General features: G+C 37.9%; 1 protein-coding gene across 2 annotated transcripts; it reads right to left on the bottom strand.

The window, feature by feature from the left end:
- Positions 1 to 3,384: 3,384 nt before the first annotated feature.
- tfb2m (transcription factor B2, mitochondrial) lies at positions 3,385 to 19,369 on the bottom strand. Of its 2 annotated transcripts, none has more exons than XM_057852397.1 (10): positions 19,104 to 19,369; positions 18,302 to 18,623; positions 16,783 to 16,972; positions 16,534 to 16,625; positions 11,079 to 11,232; positions 10,845 to 10,993; positions 9,280 to 9,369; positions 9,155 to 9,211; positions 8,907 to 9,055; positions 3,385 to 4,192 (listed from the first exon to the last, which is right to left on the bottom strand). In XM_057852397.1, the coding sequence occupies exons 2-10, from the start codon at positions 18,581 to 18,583 to the stop codon at positions 4,003 to 4,005; spliced, it is 1,353 nt and encodes a 450-aa protein (XP_057708380.1). In that variant the 5' UTR covers positions 18,584 to 18,623; positions 19,104 to 19,369; the 3' UTR covers positions 3,385 to 4,002. The 2 variants fall into 2 exon arrangements, with proteins under 2 accessions (XP_057708380.1, XP_057708370.1); XM_057852387.1 differs by having other exon boundaries at positions 19,099 to 19,368.
- Positions 19,370 to 20,923: the final 1,554 nt, after the last annotated feature.

Genomic DNA, 20,923 nt, shown 5'->3' with positions numbered 1-20,923 from the left:
CTATATCTTCTCTGCGTTGGGTGAACTACAGGATGTTAAGAAAAAGATCAACTCCTGTCATTCTTCCCCACGTCGCCTCCCACAGTATATATAGTTGCTGTGGGAGAGATGACAAAGCTTTTGCCAATTAAAAGCACGGCCCCAATGAATGCTTGTATCTACTGCACTCTGCCTCTTATCTCTGTATATAAGTAAAACGGCGCCATTGTAGGCTGTTTACGGCAATGCGTGAATGAGTCGTACTGCGAATGCGTTAGTTGCGATAAATATTTTCACGTGATTAATTTAAAAAATTACTGCCCGTTAACGCGATAAATTTGACAGCCCTACATTTAACAAAACAAAATAAATGCATTCATTTGGGATGAAATGCATAACTGATGCTACAACAATCTAACTATATACTGGCAAGCGGGGTGGCCAACCAATTTATAGGGGTGGCCGTGGCCACCCCTGGCAACCCCCTGGTGGCGCCACTGCAGTCAGGTGACTTGAAGTTCCGCTCTGAGATCCCCAATTTGGCCAAATTTCAAAATTGTCCAATATGCACGTGTGATACATCATTGGTAAGCTTAAAATCTCAATTTTCAGGTGGAGGAAAAATTTTGAACAGGAGGGCATTTTAAAAAAAAAAAAATTAAACAGCGAAACCCTATCTGGAGGTGAGTGCACAAGAGAGCAGAATTAAAAACGCCATGATTTTAACGAGATATTATCGCGTACAAACCTTGTTTCGATCCAAAAACTCCATGTAGCATGGACCACTGAGTGTCAAGACACAGCTGTGAATGGCCACAGCTGGATTTTTTGGGGATTTTATGGGTGAAACATGGTAATATATATAACAAGGGTCGCGATGCAGAAATCGCAGACATCAAGGAGTGGTCGAGATTTTCTTTTTCATATAGTTACCTTTTTAAACTTTTTTTTTCAATTTTTCTTTGTTTGGATCGATTATTTATCATCTAACATATCGGAGAAAATGCGACAGTAACAAAAAAATACAATTAAGCGATAGTTATGAGGTAGATATCCGAGACTTTTTTACAGACACCATTTTTTTTCATTGTGACGTAATTTGTTAAAAGTTTAAAATATGCGAATAAATAATTTTTTAATGTCGTTTTTTTACGAATTATTAGACATCAATTAATGATTCTAATCTAAAAATGACATTTTGAATAATATAATTACCTTCGTTTTATGGCTGTGTTGAAACAAAAGCGGTTGCGCAACATCTGTACACTGGGGTTTCCAGGGTAAAAAGGACAAAAATAGTTCGGGGGCTTAATGCGCTATGAATGTGCTATGGCAGCATATAGATATGGCGGAAAACAGACAAAACTGAAAAAGCAGTTTCTGCTCTTGCACTCCTCTATCAAAGAAACTGCTGTATTTTAAGCCAAAACAACTGTTGTGTTTGATAGAACAATATGTCTATATGCTGCCATAGCAGATTCATGGGGTATTAACCCACCGAACTATTTTTAATTTGCCCGTTTTACCCCGAAAACCCCCGTTTACAGACATCGCGCAACCGCTTTTGTTTCAACCCAGCCATAAAACGAAGGTAAATAATTATATTTTTCAAAATGTCTGTCGTTTTTAGCTTAGAATTATTAACTGATGTCTTATATTTTGTTTAAAAAAAAAAACGACTTAAAAAAATTATTCACTCATATATTTCAAATTTAAAAAAAAAAATTGTCATAAAAAAAAAAATGGCGTCTGTATAAAAGTCACGGATATCTACCTCAAAACTATCGCTTAATTGTGTTTTTTTGTTACTGTCGCATTTTCTCCGATGTTAGATAATAAATACTCGATCCAAACAAAGAAAAATTGGGGAAAAAAAAGTTTAAAAAGGGAAAATATATGAAAAACTAAATCTCGATCACTCCTTGATGTCTGCGATTTCTGCATCGCGACCCTTGTTATATTACCATGTTTTACCCATTATATCCCAAAATAATCCAGCGGTGGCCATTCACAGCTGTGTCTTGACACTCAGTGATACATGCTACATGGAGTTTTTGGATCGAAACAAGGTAACTACGCGATAATATCTCGTCAAAGGCATGGCGTCTGTAATTCTGCTCTCGCATGCTCTCAACTCCAGATAAGTTTTTTAAACAACAAACCCCTTTTTTTTTTTTTTTTTTTTTAAATGCCCTCCTGTTCAAAACTTTTCTTCCCCCAGAAAATTGAGATTTTATGCTTTCCAATGATGTATCACACATGCATATCGGATCATTTTGAAAGTTGGCTAAATTGGGGGTCTCAGAGCGGAACTTCAAGTCAACTCAGTGTTTTCCGCCATATATTGTTCTATCAAACACAACAGTTTTGGCTTAAAATACAGCAGTGTCTTTTGGAGAGGAGTGCAAGAGCAGAAACGGCTTTTGCAGTCGAGACTGTCTTCCGCAATATATATTTTAAAAAGTATTAATAAAAAACAATTTTATGTATTTTTTTTTTTTTTTTTTTAGCATTGAGGCTGCATTTACGACCTTCAACCCTTTAAGGGCAAGTGACCCATTTGGTCATTAAATAAAACTTGGAATATTAACAAATATTAAACTGTTAATCATTGCTGTATTTTTATATAATCATAAATATATAAATTAATACAATGTTAATCAAAGTTAATGAAATGAAAACAACTAGAAATACACTCTGGTTAGGGCCACAAGTACTCTCTATAGTAGATGTTTTTCATATATAATTTAACGAACAAACTCTCATTCGCCCCTTTTAGTCAAAATGGATTGGACGTCTAGTACTGCCAATGAGTTAAATGAGTGTTCTGTAAGGGTTAAAAAAAAAAATTGTCAGATTTTTTGCATGAAAGGGTTAAAGTGATAATGCAAAGTAAATTTCCCAGGTTCTGTCATTTAATTTTATATATAGTCAAGTGTGCACAACAGTGCAGCACAAAGGTTGTTGCCACTTGCCAGTCCTCCTCGTCAAAATGGATTAGACATCTATTACTGTCAATTGCAAGCAATGAGTCAAGGAAACCATATGTGGGATTTTCAGAATCTTTGAATGCCTGCTTAGATGTTCTTCGGGTATACTTTCTCCCAAATCCCCAAATATGCACATCAGGATAAATACTCATCCAAAGATGTGAATGTTAGTGGAAATGCTTGTTTGTCCATATGTGCCAACCATGCAGTTGAATTGTCAAGGCAGTACATCTCTCTCTCTCTCTCTCCCTCTCTCTCTATTTTTTTTCAATCAAATATAGAGGCAAACTCAGCAAATACAAAGGACTCTTGATAATGAAAACTGCTTAGTGTGCTAGACAGTAGATAGCAGCTTTACCTTTAGGCGATTGTTTTCAAACTGCTGTAAACCAAGCTTTCCATTAAAAACATTAAATCATTCAAAACTTTTTAATTTCCTTGAAATATATTATGTCAAACATTGAACAAGATGACATGGACTGTCACAAGATACGGCGGGCGTTTCTAAAAACATGAGGTGTAATGTCAGAATTTGTGCGATCAAAACCAAGTCCAAGTCGAAAAGCACATTTGATTCATTGTACGGCCCACAAACATCGAACTATATAAAAATGTGAAATGCTCAACTAAAAGTATACAGTACAGAAATCATATTAGATCAGCAAATCTGAGATATTTTATTCTGGACTTGCTACTGTAATAAAGCCATTAAAAAAAGTTTCGCATGTATACATCCTCGAAATTTTCCAAGCGTGACAATGAACAAAAATTCTACTTATAAAATTGTCTTCAAGCATACTTGAAAACTTTCAACTGCATGATGCTTTAGTAGGTTTTCAATCATGCAGGTCACCACATTATGAAGTGTAGTTTGCCACATTATAGAATATGATAGTGGTCAATTGTTCTGCTGTATACATTTATGGTAGTTTCACTTTGTTTGATATTATAATCATCGTTATATTACACTGCTTATAAATTATACAGAGGTTTTACAGTTGACTGAAAACATTTACTTGGGTACAGACAGACATCAGCCCCATCCTTCTCTCTCCGAGTTCTCCATGATTTCTTCATAAAGCCAACTCTGAGTGAACTCCTGACTCTTGTCCATTAGCTGGAATAACTGAAGATATTGCCTGGCGTTAAGGTGACCAGTCAGGATATCCTCCGGAAGTGCCATCTCGAACAACAATTTACTTCCACTGTCAGGTGACCAGAGACTTTAAAAGTAAGGGGAAAAAAAAGAAACATGAATATTACAAGAGTAAAAATCAGGGATACACCGAAATGAAAATTGAAAACCGAATGAGAAAGCTGAGGTCGAAAACTTAAAACAATTATTCAAGCTTTCTTTTTAAATAGAAACACAATTATGGTAATCCAATTATTATTTAAATTTGTATATAAAATGTATAAATATACAGAAAAAAAGATTCATTTTTAATGCTGAAAATTACAAAAGTATATATTTGACACTGACATTTCATGAATGCACAACATGAAATAAGATTAAAAAGAAAAAATGTTGGACTTGATCATCTACCGGGTCGCGGACCGGTACCGGTCTGTGGCGCATTTGCTACCGGGCCGCACAGAAATAATAATTTAATAACGACCGCATTCTGGCTGAATTAACCCTGTACCCCTGCTTAACACACCAATATCCCTGTCTACTCTAGATATAATACTACAGGATAGATTAGAATGTCGTCATAGAAATCCATTGATTGGACTGCTAGCAGTACATCTTGTTTGTGTATATAATATATCTATGTGCGCTTGTCCTCGATAATAAGGTATTGCTAGGCCGCGGGCGCAGCACATTTGTTCCCGGAAATAATTAGCCCCCACACGAGCGAAGATGACTGAAAAACAGACGTCTTTGGAGATATTTTTACGGCGAAAAGGGCACCTGACGAGCCTACAACCTCGAAGACCCACGAACTGCGTAGGAGTGAATTCGTGACCCGTTTGTGAATAAACCGAGTGATTCGAGCATGTCTGTGCAACAGGAAGATCAACTTGTGGAGATTATTGAACGTACATTTGAGACAACAACTCTACCAAGGTTCAGGATTAAAGTCATTCTGGAATATCCTGACATCGCAACAAGAGAAAACCAAAAAGAAAACCTTGCTACAATTTCCAGCATCGTATCTTTGTGAAGCAGGCTTCTGTTTAACGACAAGGCGAAGTCGTTAATGGTGAGAGCGGTGTGCAGTTGTGTGCAGCTTACATGGCAGGATGTATCCGAGGAGAACTTTTCTAAAAGTCCTTCCATGATCAAACGTAGGTTAATATTCCTTTCTTTCAAGAAAGTTTGTAGTGTTTACTTAACAATCGCTGCATTTGCGCATTTTGCGGCTATGGTTAACGTTACGCGCATGCGCAGAACCACATCGTTGCAATTTTTGATGGGTTGCAAAATTTGTCAGAACACCGGTCCGTGAAAAAAAGACCCAAATAACACCGGTCCGTGGTGCAAAAAAGGTTGGGGACCCCTGTGCTACAGCACACTTCAGGCTGAAGGCTGTGAAAAAGAGTGTGATGCCCTCTACTGGCTTACTGGTTACCTACATACAAATATAAGTACGCAATTAACTAATCAGCACAAATACAAAAAATAAATAAATAAAATCGGGATCGAGGATGGATAGATACTGGCCAATGCTACATAGCTACCAAATTTCAAATTTAATGAAACGCAGCTTCTCTGCTTTATCACACCGATGTCTATTCTAGGGCTGTCCCAAACGACTAATTTTCTCCCGATTAGTCAGCCGACTATTTTTACGATTAGTCGACTAATCTAATAATTAAAAAAAAAAAATTTTTTTTTTTTTTTACTAATTTAGCAATGAAATTTTTTTTTACGCTTATCAATTCACAAAAACATATTGGAACACTTAAATTATTTATTAAAGTACAAATAAACTCGTAAATAACAATAATAAATCACAAATAAACAATGAGTTCAAATGCTGATAGAATTAACTAGTGCAAAAGAATGGAATGTAAACAGATTCAGAACACTGACTTCACCTTTCCAACATGATTCAAAACAATTCTTAAAAAAACACCTAGCATTAATAGTATAGCATAGTACTATATAAAATAGTATTATAATAAATATTCATTGCCAATCAGATTTTTCATAAAGGGTGTCATTTTAAAGGCTTAGTGTAGAATCTGAATTCTGAAGTATGTGGGATTAACTTCAGAAATCGCTATTTATATGACGAACATGACATGCTTTTATTTTTAAATGTTCACCGGAAGTACGTTCGCTAAACCGCTAACTTCAGCTTTACATTCCGCAAAAAAAGCACTTTTTGTCATTGCATGTAGTGTCAATAATAGATTTTTTGGTCATTTTTTTCGTTTGCAAATGCTGTTAACCAGCGATTTTTCATGTCTGAAGTGTCACCTTTTAACCGCAAGTTTGCTTTCACGAGACGACTGCCAAAGTTTTATAGCAGGCTAAAGTAACACCTCAGTGTAGCAGTGCTAACGTTACAGTGTTTAATATAGATGTGTTTTCTTATTTTGTATGTCTGAACTTTAATTCTACAGCGTGTTGATAAGAGAAAGGAACTCGAGACTCATATGCCATCAGCACGCACGCACCAATGTATGCACGCACGCGCGCAGCTATAAAAGGCAGCCGTGAAAATTACCGCCCTCATTTTTATTTGCCGTGCGATAAATGGACTCATTGCATATCGTGACAGGCTTAGTAACTTCAATAAAACATGTCATTAGTTAGTTAGATTGACTTACAAACTGGGTGACGGCGCTTTGGGTGTTTATTCACGGCCGACGTTCAGCCAAGCTTGGCATTGAAGAGACAGGACACAAGAGTGTTCCCTCCTTTGTTTCTTTGAAATAAGTCAATGTTTTGGACACTCTGGTGCGCTTTTTTTGGCTTTGTGCCGCTTTCCCCGCTTGCATACAGAGTGTCAAACATTCTGAACTTTCCACACATATATTTATTAACCCTTCATTAACCGTCGACGGGATGTTGTGCTCGTCGACGGATTTACGTCATCGATGACGTCGACGGATTTACGTCATCGATGACGTCGACGATGTCGACTAGTCGGGACAGCTCTAGTCTATTCAGCCGCTCATCCAAACCATGAGCTGCAGCACTGCCTTTCACAGATCCGGCTGCTTCTTTATTCCCAAATCCAAGTAATACTCTCAAATTAATAAATTGTGTGAAATTAGGTCGCTACAAAATACACAGGCTCCGATTAGACCTCAATGAAGTGTGCTCTAGGAGACTCCAATAGTTTCATTTTAATTTCGTGGTTTAGTAACTTATTTGCTTGGAAGACATCGAGTGAGTGTCATAATTAGGGATGCCCCGGGGTGCTTATTTCTTGAGTTAACTACTCAAAGGGGGCAAGGAGAGAAGATAGGACTGGTGGAAAGTGACTCCCACAGGGAGCTTGTCATTTCCGCAGTACTACTGTATATGTAGCCAAGACTCTCTTGCGAAAGCACGCATTTTGCACAGTAAGTAAGAATAGCTAAGCCGAGCCAACATACACTACCGTTCAAAAGTTTGGGGTCTAAGCGACTTTTGAACCGTAGTGTATAGAGGTGGGAATCTTTGGGCACCTAACGATTCGATTACGATTCAGAGGCTACGATTCGATTATAAATCGATTATTGATGACACCCCCCCACCCCGCTATTAGCTGCTTTTAATGTTTTGTACATTAGTTACAAAAACTGTAAAAAATAAAATAAAAAATAAACTAAACAACTATTTCAGTATCAAGTTAACAGTTAAAAACAATAAATAATATACTCGAATCCCCATTCTGTATCAGCAGCGTTAAACTACATTCAATTAATTTAATGTTGTGAATCAACCATTAAAGTTGTTAAAATTGCTCCCGTTATTCCATAATTTCCCTTTTGTCTACTTTCGACATGTGAAAGTTTTAAAACTATTTTAAAGATAGATTCAAGTCAATATTTTACCGATTTAGGAGTATTTTAGATAAAAAGTTAATTAGGTTCGCTTGGAAGGTTCGCTACAACAGCCTACTGCTTTAAGATGGCGGCCTTTTACTAACGCCCGCATCCCAGCTTTCTGGACATGTGCTGTTAACGCCACCAAGTCTATTTTGCATCTAGTCCTATCTAAATATGATATCTACCGTAACATTATGTGGACGTACTTTGTAGCAGCTGTCGGCAGCAGTCAGGTATGTTGTTGTTTTTTTATCTCGCGGCATGAGTTGAGCTAGAGCCGTGAGTTGAGCATGCATGATGTTTAGCTACTCTCGCTCCGTTCCTCATTGCGTCCCAAAGACCGCGCGGTGCACTGAATGTGTTTTACTTCCGCTTTACTTGACATATTTCAATAATCGGAATTTGGATGTTTGTGAATCGTTCTCGAATCTTCCAAGGCCGAATCGCGAATAATCTAAGAATTGGAAATTTTGCACACCTCTAGTAGTGTATCATATGGGATTTTTCATTATGTACACTACGGCAGTGTACCTTTATTCAACAGACATGTTGTTTCTAGTAGAAAGAGAAGTGCACGCTACCAAGCTATTTACTTGCGCCAATGCAACTTCCGGATTTGGTAATGTTGTTTTGTGAAAAAAAGTGTTCTGGACTGAAACCGAAAATAAATTTTTTGCCATCGAATTTTCGGTGCTTCGCCACTAAAAATGGTTCATATTTTGTATAAAAATACTTTCACAATCGCGAAGGCTGCATTTAAAGACGCGCGTAAAAACGGATTAAAAAAAAAAAAAACTTCATTCATTGTCTGAGCCGCTTATCCTCACGAGGGCCAAGGGGGAACTGGAGCCAGTGCCAGCTATAAATATAATATTTTACTCACAAATTAAAATGAAAATGCAATTCAAATACTGCTGTGTGTTGGCTGTGAAAACGTGTGCTTACTTCAGCTTTTTAATGAGCTTTTCCTTCCTTTTGGCCAAACACTGTTTGACCATCACCATCAGGGTAGAGGCATTTGCAGGCGTCAGCCCCCCAGAGAACAAGTTGGCTCGTGGACGCAGACGAACTAGGCACATGTGATCGTTGGGAAGCTGCGAGAAGAAGAACGAAGAAGAAGTAACCTTAACTGTATTCAAATCAAATACTATGTTCCAGTCAAACTTTATTCAGTAAAACAAATCAATAATTACAAGGCCTTTGGAAGGAGGTACACTCTGTCTGGATGTCACAAACGACTCCCAGGGCTCCTGTGAACACAAATCAAACGTGTTGCTTGCTTGTCAAACACCATCAGTTGGATAATTTCATACAGTACCTTGTGAAGTAGTTCAATATGACAGGCCATCTGCCAGAGGACGCTGAGCGCTCTGTAGTGCCTCATTTTACCAGGAGGGGCCACCATAGTCTGACAAAGAAATGACACAGTCCAGTGTAAAGGGTATGACAACACCTAGAGAAATGCTAATATTCCATCATTTATCCATAAATGTATGCCTTTTGGATTCATATCATGCCACTTCGTGCAATTACACACATCGTAAACCAAGTAAATGATAGAAATTTGGATTGATTGTCAAGCTAAAACGACCCGCCCCCGAGATCCCGGAAATCTAGCATATTGTGTGCAAGACGTCACTACAAGAAAACAACCGGCTAAGTGCTTAGTACTGAATGGCGGCGATGATAGCGGACAATTTTGGTTCTAGTTGCAGCGACGAATCTGACTTAACGAACATTCTTCTACTGGTGACGAGGAGAGTTATGAACCTTTCTTTGGTGTTTTGGGTTATCAATTTGAGCCCAAACGAAAGCCAATGCAGCTTAATGAAAGGATCATTGAGGTGAGCAATCACACTGATGAAACACCGGCAACAACAGATTGTGTGGGAAACACAGAATGGTTTGTTTTGCATTTCTTTTTGTGAAGCTGATACACCGTGACCGCAAAATAATGTATAGAATAATTATCATTTAATGTGCTATCATCGGTTTTCGCTCTGCCAACCGACACAAATATGAATGGGATTAGAGGATTTGTTCTATATATTTTACGAGTGATAATTTATACATGTGTCCAGTCCTATATCCAAAGCGTGATATGTTTTTTATTACAAAAGAGTACTCACTCTGGCCATTTCCCTCCTTTGCTTTGCCTGGGGTGGTGGGCTGGTCTCATCAGAGCCAGTCAATGTCCTCTTTCTTGATATCTCGGGACATTTAGGTGGCTGCGCGTGTACATGGGCACCGCATCTGCTTTCAGCAGCAATTTCTTAGCAAAACCTGATTTCATTTGACCATAGTTCGAATAGCTTTCAGGTGTAAAATGCGCACTACACAAAACCGTGCCGGAGGCTGGGTCTGCAAAATTAGCCCTCTTAGCACTGACGAACTTTACTCATTGTCTGCGTAGTCCAGCTCTTTTTCTCGCGTTCGGGAACTCATGGATACTACATTGCGACAGATGGCTATTTGTACGCCACATAGCATGAAAGGTTTGAACCATTTTAGCAACTTTTGTATAAAACATGAATGCAACTCTCATCGATAAACAACGATGGCACCTGCCTCGACCTATTGTTTCCTTGTTATGACGTCTCCGCCCCATTCGGCTGTTTCCGGAATACTTTCGGAAATGTTCGTAATTTTGGGACTATTTTCGATAATTTCTCATGAATGTGATTTATTTTTTTGTTAACTTAATATTTGTTATCTTGCCACATAACGGTTCTGTTGATATCTCACAGCCCCTTAGTGTTTTAATACCCTTTAACTCATTGGATAGATTGAGTTGACTCCGATAAACAATCCAGTATGAATGGGAGCCTTGCAGTGCAGCTGGCATTCAGCGATAGTAATTCCAGTGCATTACAATCCTCTTACCATGTATTCGCGCTCACTCATAAAGAGGTTGAGCTCTATTCTTCCATATCTGTAGATGGACAGTCGTTCAAACAACGCATAAACCAACTTAAGCAGGGTGGCACGCTCATTGCGCTGCGGCACGATGGCCACAACCTTTACCGGGAAATCTAAAGAGATACAAATGATATTAAAACAAATTAGAACATGAAGGATGCAAAAATAATCCCTAATTACTAAGGTATATGTACTCACCTTCCGTCCAATTGGCCTCTGTTATTCCCAGGTCAGTGAAGAGTTTGTCAGAGAACATAACTGGCGGTTTGTTGTTTTGAACCCAGACTGGGTCAATTCTGAAGAAGTCGCAATGTACGACTTCCAGCTGACCATCAAGACTGCATTCCAATGCCTAAAGTGATGAAACATGATCATTCAAGTTCGTTCGCTTGTGAAGACTGATTTGTTAAGTATGCTGTATGTAGTAACTACTAGAGGTGGGAATCTTTGGGCACCTGACGATTCGATTACGATTCAGAGGCTACGATTCAATCATAAATCGATTATTGATGATCCCCCAACCCCCCCCCCCCCCCCCCCCCGGCTATTAGCTGCTTTTAATGTTTTGTACATTAGTTGCAAAAACTGTAAAAAAAAAATAAAATTAAAAAAAAAAAAAAAAAAAAAAAAAAAAAAAGCCTCGCAGGCTTAAATAAACGACTATTTCAGTATCAAATTAACAGTTAAAAACAATAAATAATATACTCGAATCCCCATTCTGTATCAGCAGCTTTAAACTACATTCAATTAATTTAATGTTGTGAATCAACCATTAAAGTTGTTAAAATTGCTCCCGTTATTCCATAATTTCCCTTTTGTCTACTTTCGACATGTGAAAGTTTTAAAACTATTTTAAAGATGGATTCAAGTCAAGATTTTACCGATTTAGGAGTATTTTAGATAAAAAGTTAATTAGGTTCGCTTAGAAGGTTCGCCACAACAGCCTACTGCTTTAAGATGGCGGCCGTTTGCTAACACCCTCATCTAGCTTTCTGTACATGTGCTGCTAACGCCACCGAGTCTATGTTGCATCTAGTCCTATATAAATACGATATCTACCGTAACATTATGTGGACGTACTTTGTAGCAGCAGTCAGGTATGTTGTTGGTTTTTTTTTTATTTCGCGGCATGAGTTGAGCTAGACCCGTGAGTTGAGCATTGGCATTACCCGAGGGGCCGGGTAATGACATGCATGATGTTTAGCTACTCTCGCTCCGTTCCTCATTGCGTCCCGAAGACCGCGCGTCGCGCTGAGTGTGTTTTACTTCCACTTTACTTGACATTAGGGCTGAAACGAATACTTGAGCAACTCGAGTAACTCGAGTTTAAAAACTGATCCGAGTAATTTTATTCACCTTGAGTAATCGTTTATTTTGACAGCTCTAAGCATCAAGTTTAGCTCAGACTACTTTTAATGCGGGACAACGCGCTGATGCGTAGAGGAAGAAGCAAAAAAAAAAAAAAAACTTACTGCAGCCGCTACAAACGACGCCGACGTTGCTAAATACTAGCCCGCACGATGCTACGTTGGTAGCAGGTAGCATCTGATGAGTCTCATAGAGATCACATGTATGTTGAACAAGATGCGAAATGACAAGACTCGGCCGAGTCTGGGCAGCGTTAGTAAACAGCTGCCATCTTAAAGCAGTAGAGCGCTAAGGGCTAATAAATAAGATTAACGTTACTGTCACTAGCTCAAGTAACGTTAGCCCTGCGGAGGGCTAGGTTTCTATTAATTATGACCACTCTCGATGCGTGGCTAACGTGTCTTACATACAGGCTTTAACATAACATAGCGTTGTGGAGTGATGAGGGTGTAAAATAAAAACTCAATAATGCTAACTATCAATTTTAGCTCAGTAGTCATTGCTGGATAAAACACCAAGTAGCACTGGTCCCTAATGTGCTCCAATACAGCCTGTATCATACATTTATTTTGAACACGGCAAAAACTCAAAATCCTATCAGGACTTACAATTTAGACTAACTTAAAACTTAACTAGAACTTAAAAATGGCTTGACACAAATAGAAATTCAATTGAAACACGTGTGAAAAAATCCTAACTTTTAAGTGATGTGTGTTATGAAGCGTAACAGCATTTTTGGATATATATACATACATATATATATATATATATATATATACATATATATATACACATACATACATACATATATATATATATATATATTTTTTTTTAATAAGATCTAAAGGTTTTTTGAGTGAAAGCAGTGAATTGGTCTTTATTCTAGTTACATCTGAGATGCAATTGTTGGCTGTTTTCAACAATATACATCAAAAATAAAGACATTGATTGACTGAAAATGGTTCAAGATTAGATGAAATGTCTTGTTTTCTCATGTATATTCATAATTGCTCTTCACCTAAAAATATATTTGTTTTATCCGATTACTCGATTAATCGATAGAATTTTCAGTCGATTACTAAAATATTCGATAGCTGCAGCCCTACTTGACATATTTCAATAATCACGGACGTTGTGAATCGTTCTCGAATCTTCCAAGGCCAAATCGCGAATAATCTAAGAATCTGAAATTTCGCACACCTCTAGTAACTACGTAATGCTGTGTGTTAATACAATGTCATTGTCAATCACTAGGTTTTGAACAAGATGCACGTTCAAAGAATTGGTTTTTCAAAAGGTGTCTTATTCCTGAGAGGGCAGTTTTAGTTATATTTACCTCTAAAAGTGATCCCTGTTTGTGAGCCATATCTATTTTCTACTTTCTTGCAATGTTGAAGAATATACAGTGGGGCAAATAAGCATTTAGTCAACCACCAATTATGCAAGTTCTCCTACTTGAAAAGATTAGAGAGGCCTGTATTTGTCAACATGGGTAAACCTCAACCATGAGAGACAATGTGGGAAAAAAAACAGAAAATCACGTTGTTTGATTTTTAAAGAATTTATTTCCAAATTAGAGTGGAAAATAAGTATTTGGTCACCGACAAACAAGCAAGATTTCTGGCTGTCCAAGAGGTCTAACTTCTTCTAACGAGGCTCCACTCGTTACCTGTATTAATGGCACCTGTTTTAACTCATTATCTGTATAAAAGACACCTGTCCACAACCTCAGTCAGTCACACTCAAACTCCACTATGGCCAAGACCAAAGAGCTGTCGAAGGACACCAGAGACAAAATTGTAGACCTACACCAGGCTGGGAAGACTGAATCTGCAATAGGTAAAATGCTTGGTGTAAAGAAATCAACTGTGGGAGCAATTATTAGAAAATGGAACACATACAAGACCACTGATAATCTCACCCCGTGGCGTCAAAATGATAACAAGAACGGTGAGCAAAAATCCCAGAACCACATGGGGGGACCTAGTGAATGAACTACAGAGAGCTGGGACCACAGTACCAAAGGCAGTAACACAGTGCGTCGCCAGGGACTCAAATCCTGCACTGCCAGACGTGTCCCCCTGCTGAAGAAAGTAGACGTCCAGGCCCGTCTGCGGTTCACTAGAGAGCATTTGGATGATCCAGAAGAGGACTGGGAGAATGCGTTATGGTCAGATGAAACCAAAATAGAAATTTTTGGTAGAAACACAGGTTCTCGTGTTGGGAGGAGAAAGAATACTAAATTGCATCCAAAGAACACCATACCCACTATGAAGCATTGGGATGGAAGCATCATGCTTTGGGGCTGTTTTTGTGCAAAGGGACTGGGACGACTGATCTGTGTAAAGCAGGGGTGTCCAAACTTTTTGCAAAGGGGGCCAGATTTGGTGTGGTAAAAATGTGGGGGGCCGACCTTGGCTGACGTCCTTTACGTAGAACAATATATTTAAACAAATTGTAGCAAGCCATTCTGTGTGTCATTTGCTTTATTATTTTTTTTTTTAATTCATAATTTCAACAATCTCGCAACTAGCCTTTGTGGCGTTCTCTTTCGACTCTCGGGCTCATGCGAAATACTGCTGCTCTGAAATTAAACTAGCTTCAAGTTGCTTCAATTTCTCGCTGCGTATCTTCCCTGTAATCTTTTACATGTCAGCGTGTCTTGTTTGGTAATATCGCCTCACATCGAAATCTTTGAAAACATGGACTGTCTCTGCAAATGAGGCAGACACAGTTGTTGCGTATTTTAGTGAAGAAATAGTTCAATTTCCACCTATCCTTGAAGCGTCGGCAATCGCAGTCAACTTTCTTTTTTTTATAGATTGTCGCCATTTTAGAAAATTGGAAGTAAAGGGTCACACGGGGTAATGTTGCTTAGAGTGTTGCTGGCTTTTAGTGGGTAAATGAGGAGCAGCATTTAGTGTGTAAGCTACTTCATATGTTTGTAGCAGTACTGCTGACCAATTTATTAAGTTTGTGTGCGGGCCAGACGTTACTGATTTTATGACAGCGCCTGGGGGCCGGATGAAATTTGACCACGGGCCGCATTTGGCCCCCGGGCCGGACTTTGGACATGTCTGGTGTAAAGGAAAGAATGAATGGGTCCATGTATCGAGAGATTTTGAGTGAAAATATCCTTCCATCAGCAAGGGCATTGAAGATGAGACGTGGATGGGTCTTTCAGCATGACAATGATCCCAAACACACACCCAGGGCAACAAAGGAGTGGCTTCGTATGAAGCATTTCAAGGTCCTGGAGTGGCCTAGCCAGTCTCCAGATCTCAACCCCATAGAAAATCTGTGGAGGGAGTTGAAAGTCCGTGTTGCCCAACGACAGACCCAAAACATCACTGCTGTAAAGGAGATCTGCATGGAGGAATGGGCCAAAATACCAGCAACAGTGTGTGAAAAGCTTGTGAAGAGTTAAAGAAAACGTATGGCCTCCGTTATTGCCAACAAAGGGTACATAAAGTATTGAGATGAACTTTTTGTATTGACCAAATACTTATTTTCCATCATGATTTGCAAATAAATTCTTTAAAAATCAAATAATGTGATTTTCTGTTTGGTTTTTCCACAATCTGTCTTTCGTTGTTGAGGTTTACCCATGTTGACAATTAGAGGCCTCGCTAATATTTTCAAGTGGGAGAACTTGCACAATTAGTGGTTGACTAAATACTTATTTGCCCCACTGTATCTATTATAGTTTTCCATTTCATTCACTTTATTATTGACTTTGTAGTTTTTTCTATTTTGTCTAGTTTCAAATATTGACCAATAAAAATATTCATCATTGCTATTTTTTTTAGTTAGTATTTAGGTCATACTTGAATGAAATGTTGAACTTGACTTACTGGTTTATGTTTTCATTGCAGATTCTTTTAAACTCAGGGGGGAAAAACAAATCGGAACAATAGGAATTGAATCGAGATTTGAGGGAATTTGAGATTTGGGGAGAAAAAAATTGGGATTTTTTTGGTGGGGTGGTCAGATCAAGCCGTAGTCTAGTCATAATAACAGTGGTTAAATTATTTTTATTATATGAAATTTAGGAATGTTAATTTAAAAAATTAACTGGAAAAGCTCATAACCTTTGATGTTTGCGATAGTTTGAGGCTGAGGCATATAAATTGACTATGGAGAATTGTTTTTAAAAATTGATCTTGGAAGTCAACCAGTGTCAAAAAAAAACACTGGGTTTGACTTGAGAAATTCCACTGTACTTTAATTCCTCAACTGATGTATTTACCAAACAACTGTAAAGCTGCTAGCAGGCATCACTTACCTGCAAATCGTTAAAGAAGTTTTTATCAGACTCAAGAGCCACAACTCTTTGAGCGCCAGCGTTGAGCAAGGTCTTGGTCAACACACCAGGGCCTATGTCCGACAAATAAACTCATGGATCAAATAGTTCCAATCCACAAAAACCATACATGCAATTTAAGAACCCAACAGGAGAATCCAAAACATCACTTTTTCACAACAAAAAAAAAAAAAAAAAAAAAAAAAAAAAAAAAAAAAGCAGATTCTGTACCTGGGTTACATTCGAGGACAACAGTCTTGGCGCTTTGTAAGTCAGGTCCAAGGTGCTGTGCTACCAGCTTAGCCAACTCTGGGTCCACTATGAAGCGTCTGGATTTTTTACATGTTCGAGCGTGACGTACATTGTCCTCAGCGTCACCGAGATCCAGAAAATCATAAAAGCTTAGAGGACGACACTGACCCTGAAGAGAGAAATTTACAAGAAGGTCTCTTTTAGTGCTGCAACGATTAATCGATTAACTCGAGTATTCGATTAGAAAAAAATATTCGAATTAAATTTTGTTGCTTCGAGTATTCGATTAATTAAAGTGGTGTTGTAATGGTTTATTTTGAAAGTTTTTGCATTTAGTTTTATTGATTAGGGTGGATACACTGCCTTTTGGTCTGCCTCTTTTCACATGGCTCAATCCAACTGCTCCCTGTTAAGACCGACATAAGGTAAGTTTTTGTTTGAGCTAATGTTTTTTTAATGCCTTCGTAATTTGGTTTCTAAGTATATTTAGCTGTTTTTTGTGGGAATATGTGCTTGAAAGATTTTTTTAAGAGCACTCTAAAAAAAGTTAGCATTTTATAGCATTTAAGCTAGCGGACTTTGCAAGTTAGAAAATTGTTCTTTTGTTGTACTTAGATTACATTAATGTATTTTGCTGGCTCGAGTATTCGTTTAAGTAGTGGCGTTGTAATGGTCTGTTTTGAAAGTGTTTGCATTTAGTTTGATTGATTTGAGTGGATACACTGCCCTTTAGTGGAAACAGTGAATATGACATAACTCATTTAACATGGCTGAATACAGCTGCTCCCTGTTAAGACCAACATAAGCTAAGTTTTTGTTTGAACTAATGTTTTTTAATGCATTCATAATTTAGTTTATTGGTATATTTAGCCGTTTTCTGTGGGAATATGTATCTGAACTATTTGTTAAGAGCATTGTAAAAAAAAAAAAAAAAAAAAAAAAAAATAGCATTTATAGCATTTAAGCTAGCGGACATTTTTCTATGTAAGTTGGCCAATTGTTCTTTTGTTGTACATAGATCCTCATTAAAAAAAAAAAAAAAAAAAAATTATACCGTTTTGAGGCTCAGCTCAAGTATTTTTCATGTTCCTTATCCGATTACTCGATTATTCGAACTAAATAGTCCATCGATTAATCGACTACTAAAAAATTCGATAGCTGCAGCCCTAGTCTCTTTACCCTTGTATTGTTATTATTATTTAGTTTGTTTTTTTTTTTAACCTGTTCTGTTCAGCTGCTTGACACGGAGAATGGAGATCTGAGTGCCCAATAGATCTGAACAGTTTTAATGTATGACATAGGAGGATGACATACACCCTCCGTTGTGATCATGCAATGTACCTCGTTTTCCTTTAACCCCTTGATATTGACAACCTTAGACATCAAGTTTATTCGAACTCGGAGACCTGAAAGTGAATCTCCATGTTTCTAAAAGCTTCAAAATATCTTACTAATGAAAATTAATGGACATTGTTAATGGAAAACATTGTTAAACTACCTTAATAGCCACAGCAGACAGGTTTCTGTGTGCAAGCGCTGAGGAGGACACCCTGTCAACTAAGGGCTGCTGTGAGTTTGCACCAAATGTTGGTCGACCGGGACCGGAGGCCAGCGAATCAAGGCTGTAAACTCTTCTGTGTATCACGGGGCCCCCGGGAGCCACACATTGTGCCCTTGGTAAACAAGATCGACTTGTGATGATCGGACAACAGGAAGCACGTGTGGCCAGCTCCAACAGTCTATAGATGTAGGTTGACATGTATGATCTACAGACAGCCATAAATTTTGGAGGGATGTCAAGAGACCCTGAAGATCTCTGCCTGGAAACAAAACACAGGGATAATAAAGTTTTTTGTTATTACCGGTAATATCAAATTAAATGTAGGCTGTGTCTTAAACCATAAAGGTCATTACATCACTTGAGTACATTAATTTACTACATATTAGACACATTTATATTTCGTCGTCACGACGGGTCACGCTGCTGTAGTATTTAATACAAATAAAATACTTAATGAATATGCAGTAGTGTACTGCAGTAGGATAGCCTCCGAGCACGTGGAAAGACTAAAAACTGCGTAATGCGAAACAAAACCCATCTTTGTCACCAATATATTATTCGAATTTAACGTTTGCTTTAAATTAATAAAGTAACTTTAGTCAAGTGTTAAATTATTAACAACGTTTTTGCATCTAGTTATGAGGGGGCGCCGAACACGTTAGCAAAAATGCTATCTGTACGCTTTGACGCTAACTATAATTATTACACAACATTTAACAGAGAGTGAGTCACACCTTACTGTGGATCGCTTCTATAGTTTCAACTGTAACGAAGGCCCCGTTTTAAAGGTGTTTCATTGTGGCCCGTTTGCCCGTAAACCCCGTGACATTGACTTTCGAGCATTCTGACCCCACATTTGTTATGTTGCTGCGAGTGGAGTGCTGCTTGTCGTGGGAGCGCAGGCGCATAATTAAGACGTCATAGGCAGTTACGGAAGACTCCACCTTAGCTTTTATAATTAAGTTAACACCACACGGTTTTACACCACTACGAACTACAATCACACACGAACACTGGTGTTAAATTAGAGTGATACTTCAAAAGGTGTGTAATTCTAAAAGATTATGTGACCAGTGAAATACGGACGTCAACTGTACCGCCATATTGAATGTGGCACGGGAATAGAATAGAATAGAATAGAATAGAATAGAATAGAATAGAATAGAATAGAATAGAATAGAATAGAAAGCCTAAATTGTCATTATACAGAATACAACGAGATTTAAAGCTTCCCTATAACAAAAGTACAATAAGCAGGGGTGAAAGTGGTTAGAATTTCTTGCCGGAACTCCCTGACGTGAAGGTCGCCACAGAGCCAGATTTTTTTATTATTTATTTATTTTATTTTTTCGGGTGGGGGGTGGGGGGCATAAAAACAAATGAAATGCAAAGAAAACCCTTTTGGTCAGTTATTTGTATAACACATAAAAAACTGAGTTTCATTCAAAATTGTATTTTTTCAATGATTTGCAAAATAAAAGTTAACAAAAACAGCTATAACACCAACCTCCATCTCCTAATTTTTATTTTCCCTCATTTCCTTACGTACTAAATGCCAAATCTCAATTTTAACTACTTAAGAACATAGGATGTATATTAAAATTGAAGATAAATGTAAACATTTACTATTAGTTGTGTTTTTTTAATAATAAAGATATAAGTAACATACATTCCGAAAAATAAGTACAAATGACTTATATTATGCAGAGTGAAATGGAATATATTTTGAAGATCGCGCAAACATTGACCTTTTTAAATAATAAGGAAATGAATCAGTAGTCTAACATAAATGAACAAATATAAGTCCAAAGTGCACATTGACAGCTAAGATGTTCTGAACCTCCCCATCAGAGCAAATAAAACTAAATATGATAAATAAGCCACCTTAACTCTTTCCTTGCTTTTAAAGATTTGATCCATTTTCTGTTGGATTGCCCTTGCTTTGTTTTTTTGCTGTTTCAGAAAATATGCACATTTGAACCAATCAGAGCTAACTATCTCTGGTGATCACATGTCAGTATGTCAGCCAATTGAACGGATAAATGAGTCCAGGCGTTTTGCTTTGCTGCGTGCATTCGCACATTGACGTGACTCGTCATCGTCAGACTCAGATAACTGCAGCAGCTGGGGAAACCTCCATGCCGTCCGTGGAATAAAATAAATAGTAAATATCGGTGGAAATGGATTACGCTACACAAGCACTTTATTATGCTTGTTGTTAACACTTGTGTATGTAAATCTGATTTTGGTAGATTGTTTTCTTCTTGGAGATGAAATGCATGTGTGGCAGCTTTGTATTTTTTAAATTCTTTTTTACATAGCGTTTTGACAGTTGCCTTCATATTTTCGGAATTAAAGCACTGTATACCGGAACAGCGTTCCGGCCCTGGATCTTATACCGGAACACAGTTCCGGCCCTGAATCTTATACCGGAACTGCGTTCCTGACCGTTCCTGCCCACTTTCACCCCTGACAATAAGGTTAATATAAAACACAAGTTTCAGGGTACACTGTTGGGAGAAATGTTTTGTATTCATAATACTGTTTAATACTGCTGTT

Source organism: Corythoichthys intestinalis, chromosome 1 (assembly GCF_030265065.1).
Source record: "Corythoichthys intestinalis isolate RoL2023-P3 chromosome 1, ASM3026506v1, whole genome shotgun sequence".
NCBI classification, from domain to species: Eukaryota; Metazoa; Chordata; class Actinopteri; order Syngnathiformes; family Syngnathidae; genus Corythoichthys; species Corythoichthys intestinalis.
The sequence above is the reverse complement of the archived record's forward strand: the minus strand, read 5'-3'. Positions and strand labels throughout refer to the sequence as shown.

Coding starts and splice junctions, on each gene's coding strand:
- tfb2m (XM_057852397.1), bottom strand. CDS start 18,583: ATGGCTGTCTGTAGATCATACATGTCAACCTACATCTATAGACTGTTG. Junction 11,233..16,533: donor ACTTCTTTAACGATTTGCAG/GTAAGTGATGCC, acceptor TCATCACTTTAG/GCATTGGAATGCAGTCTTGA. Junction 9,370..10,844: donor TGAGTGAGCGCGAATACATG/GTAAGAGGATTG, acceptor TTTCTTTGTCAG/ACTATGGTGGCCCCTCCTGG.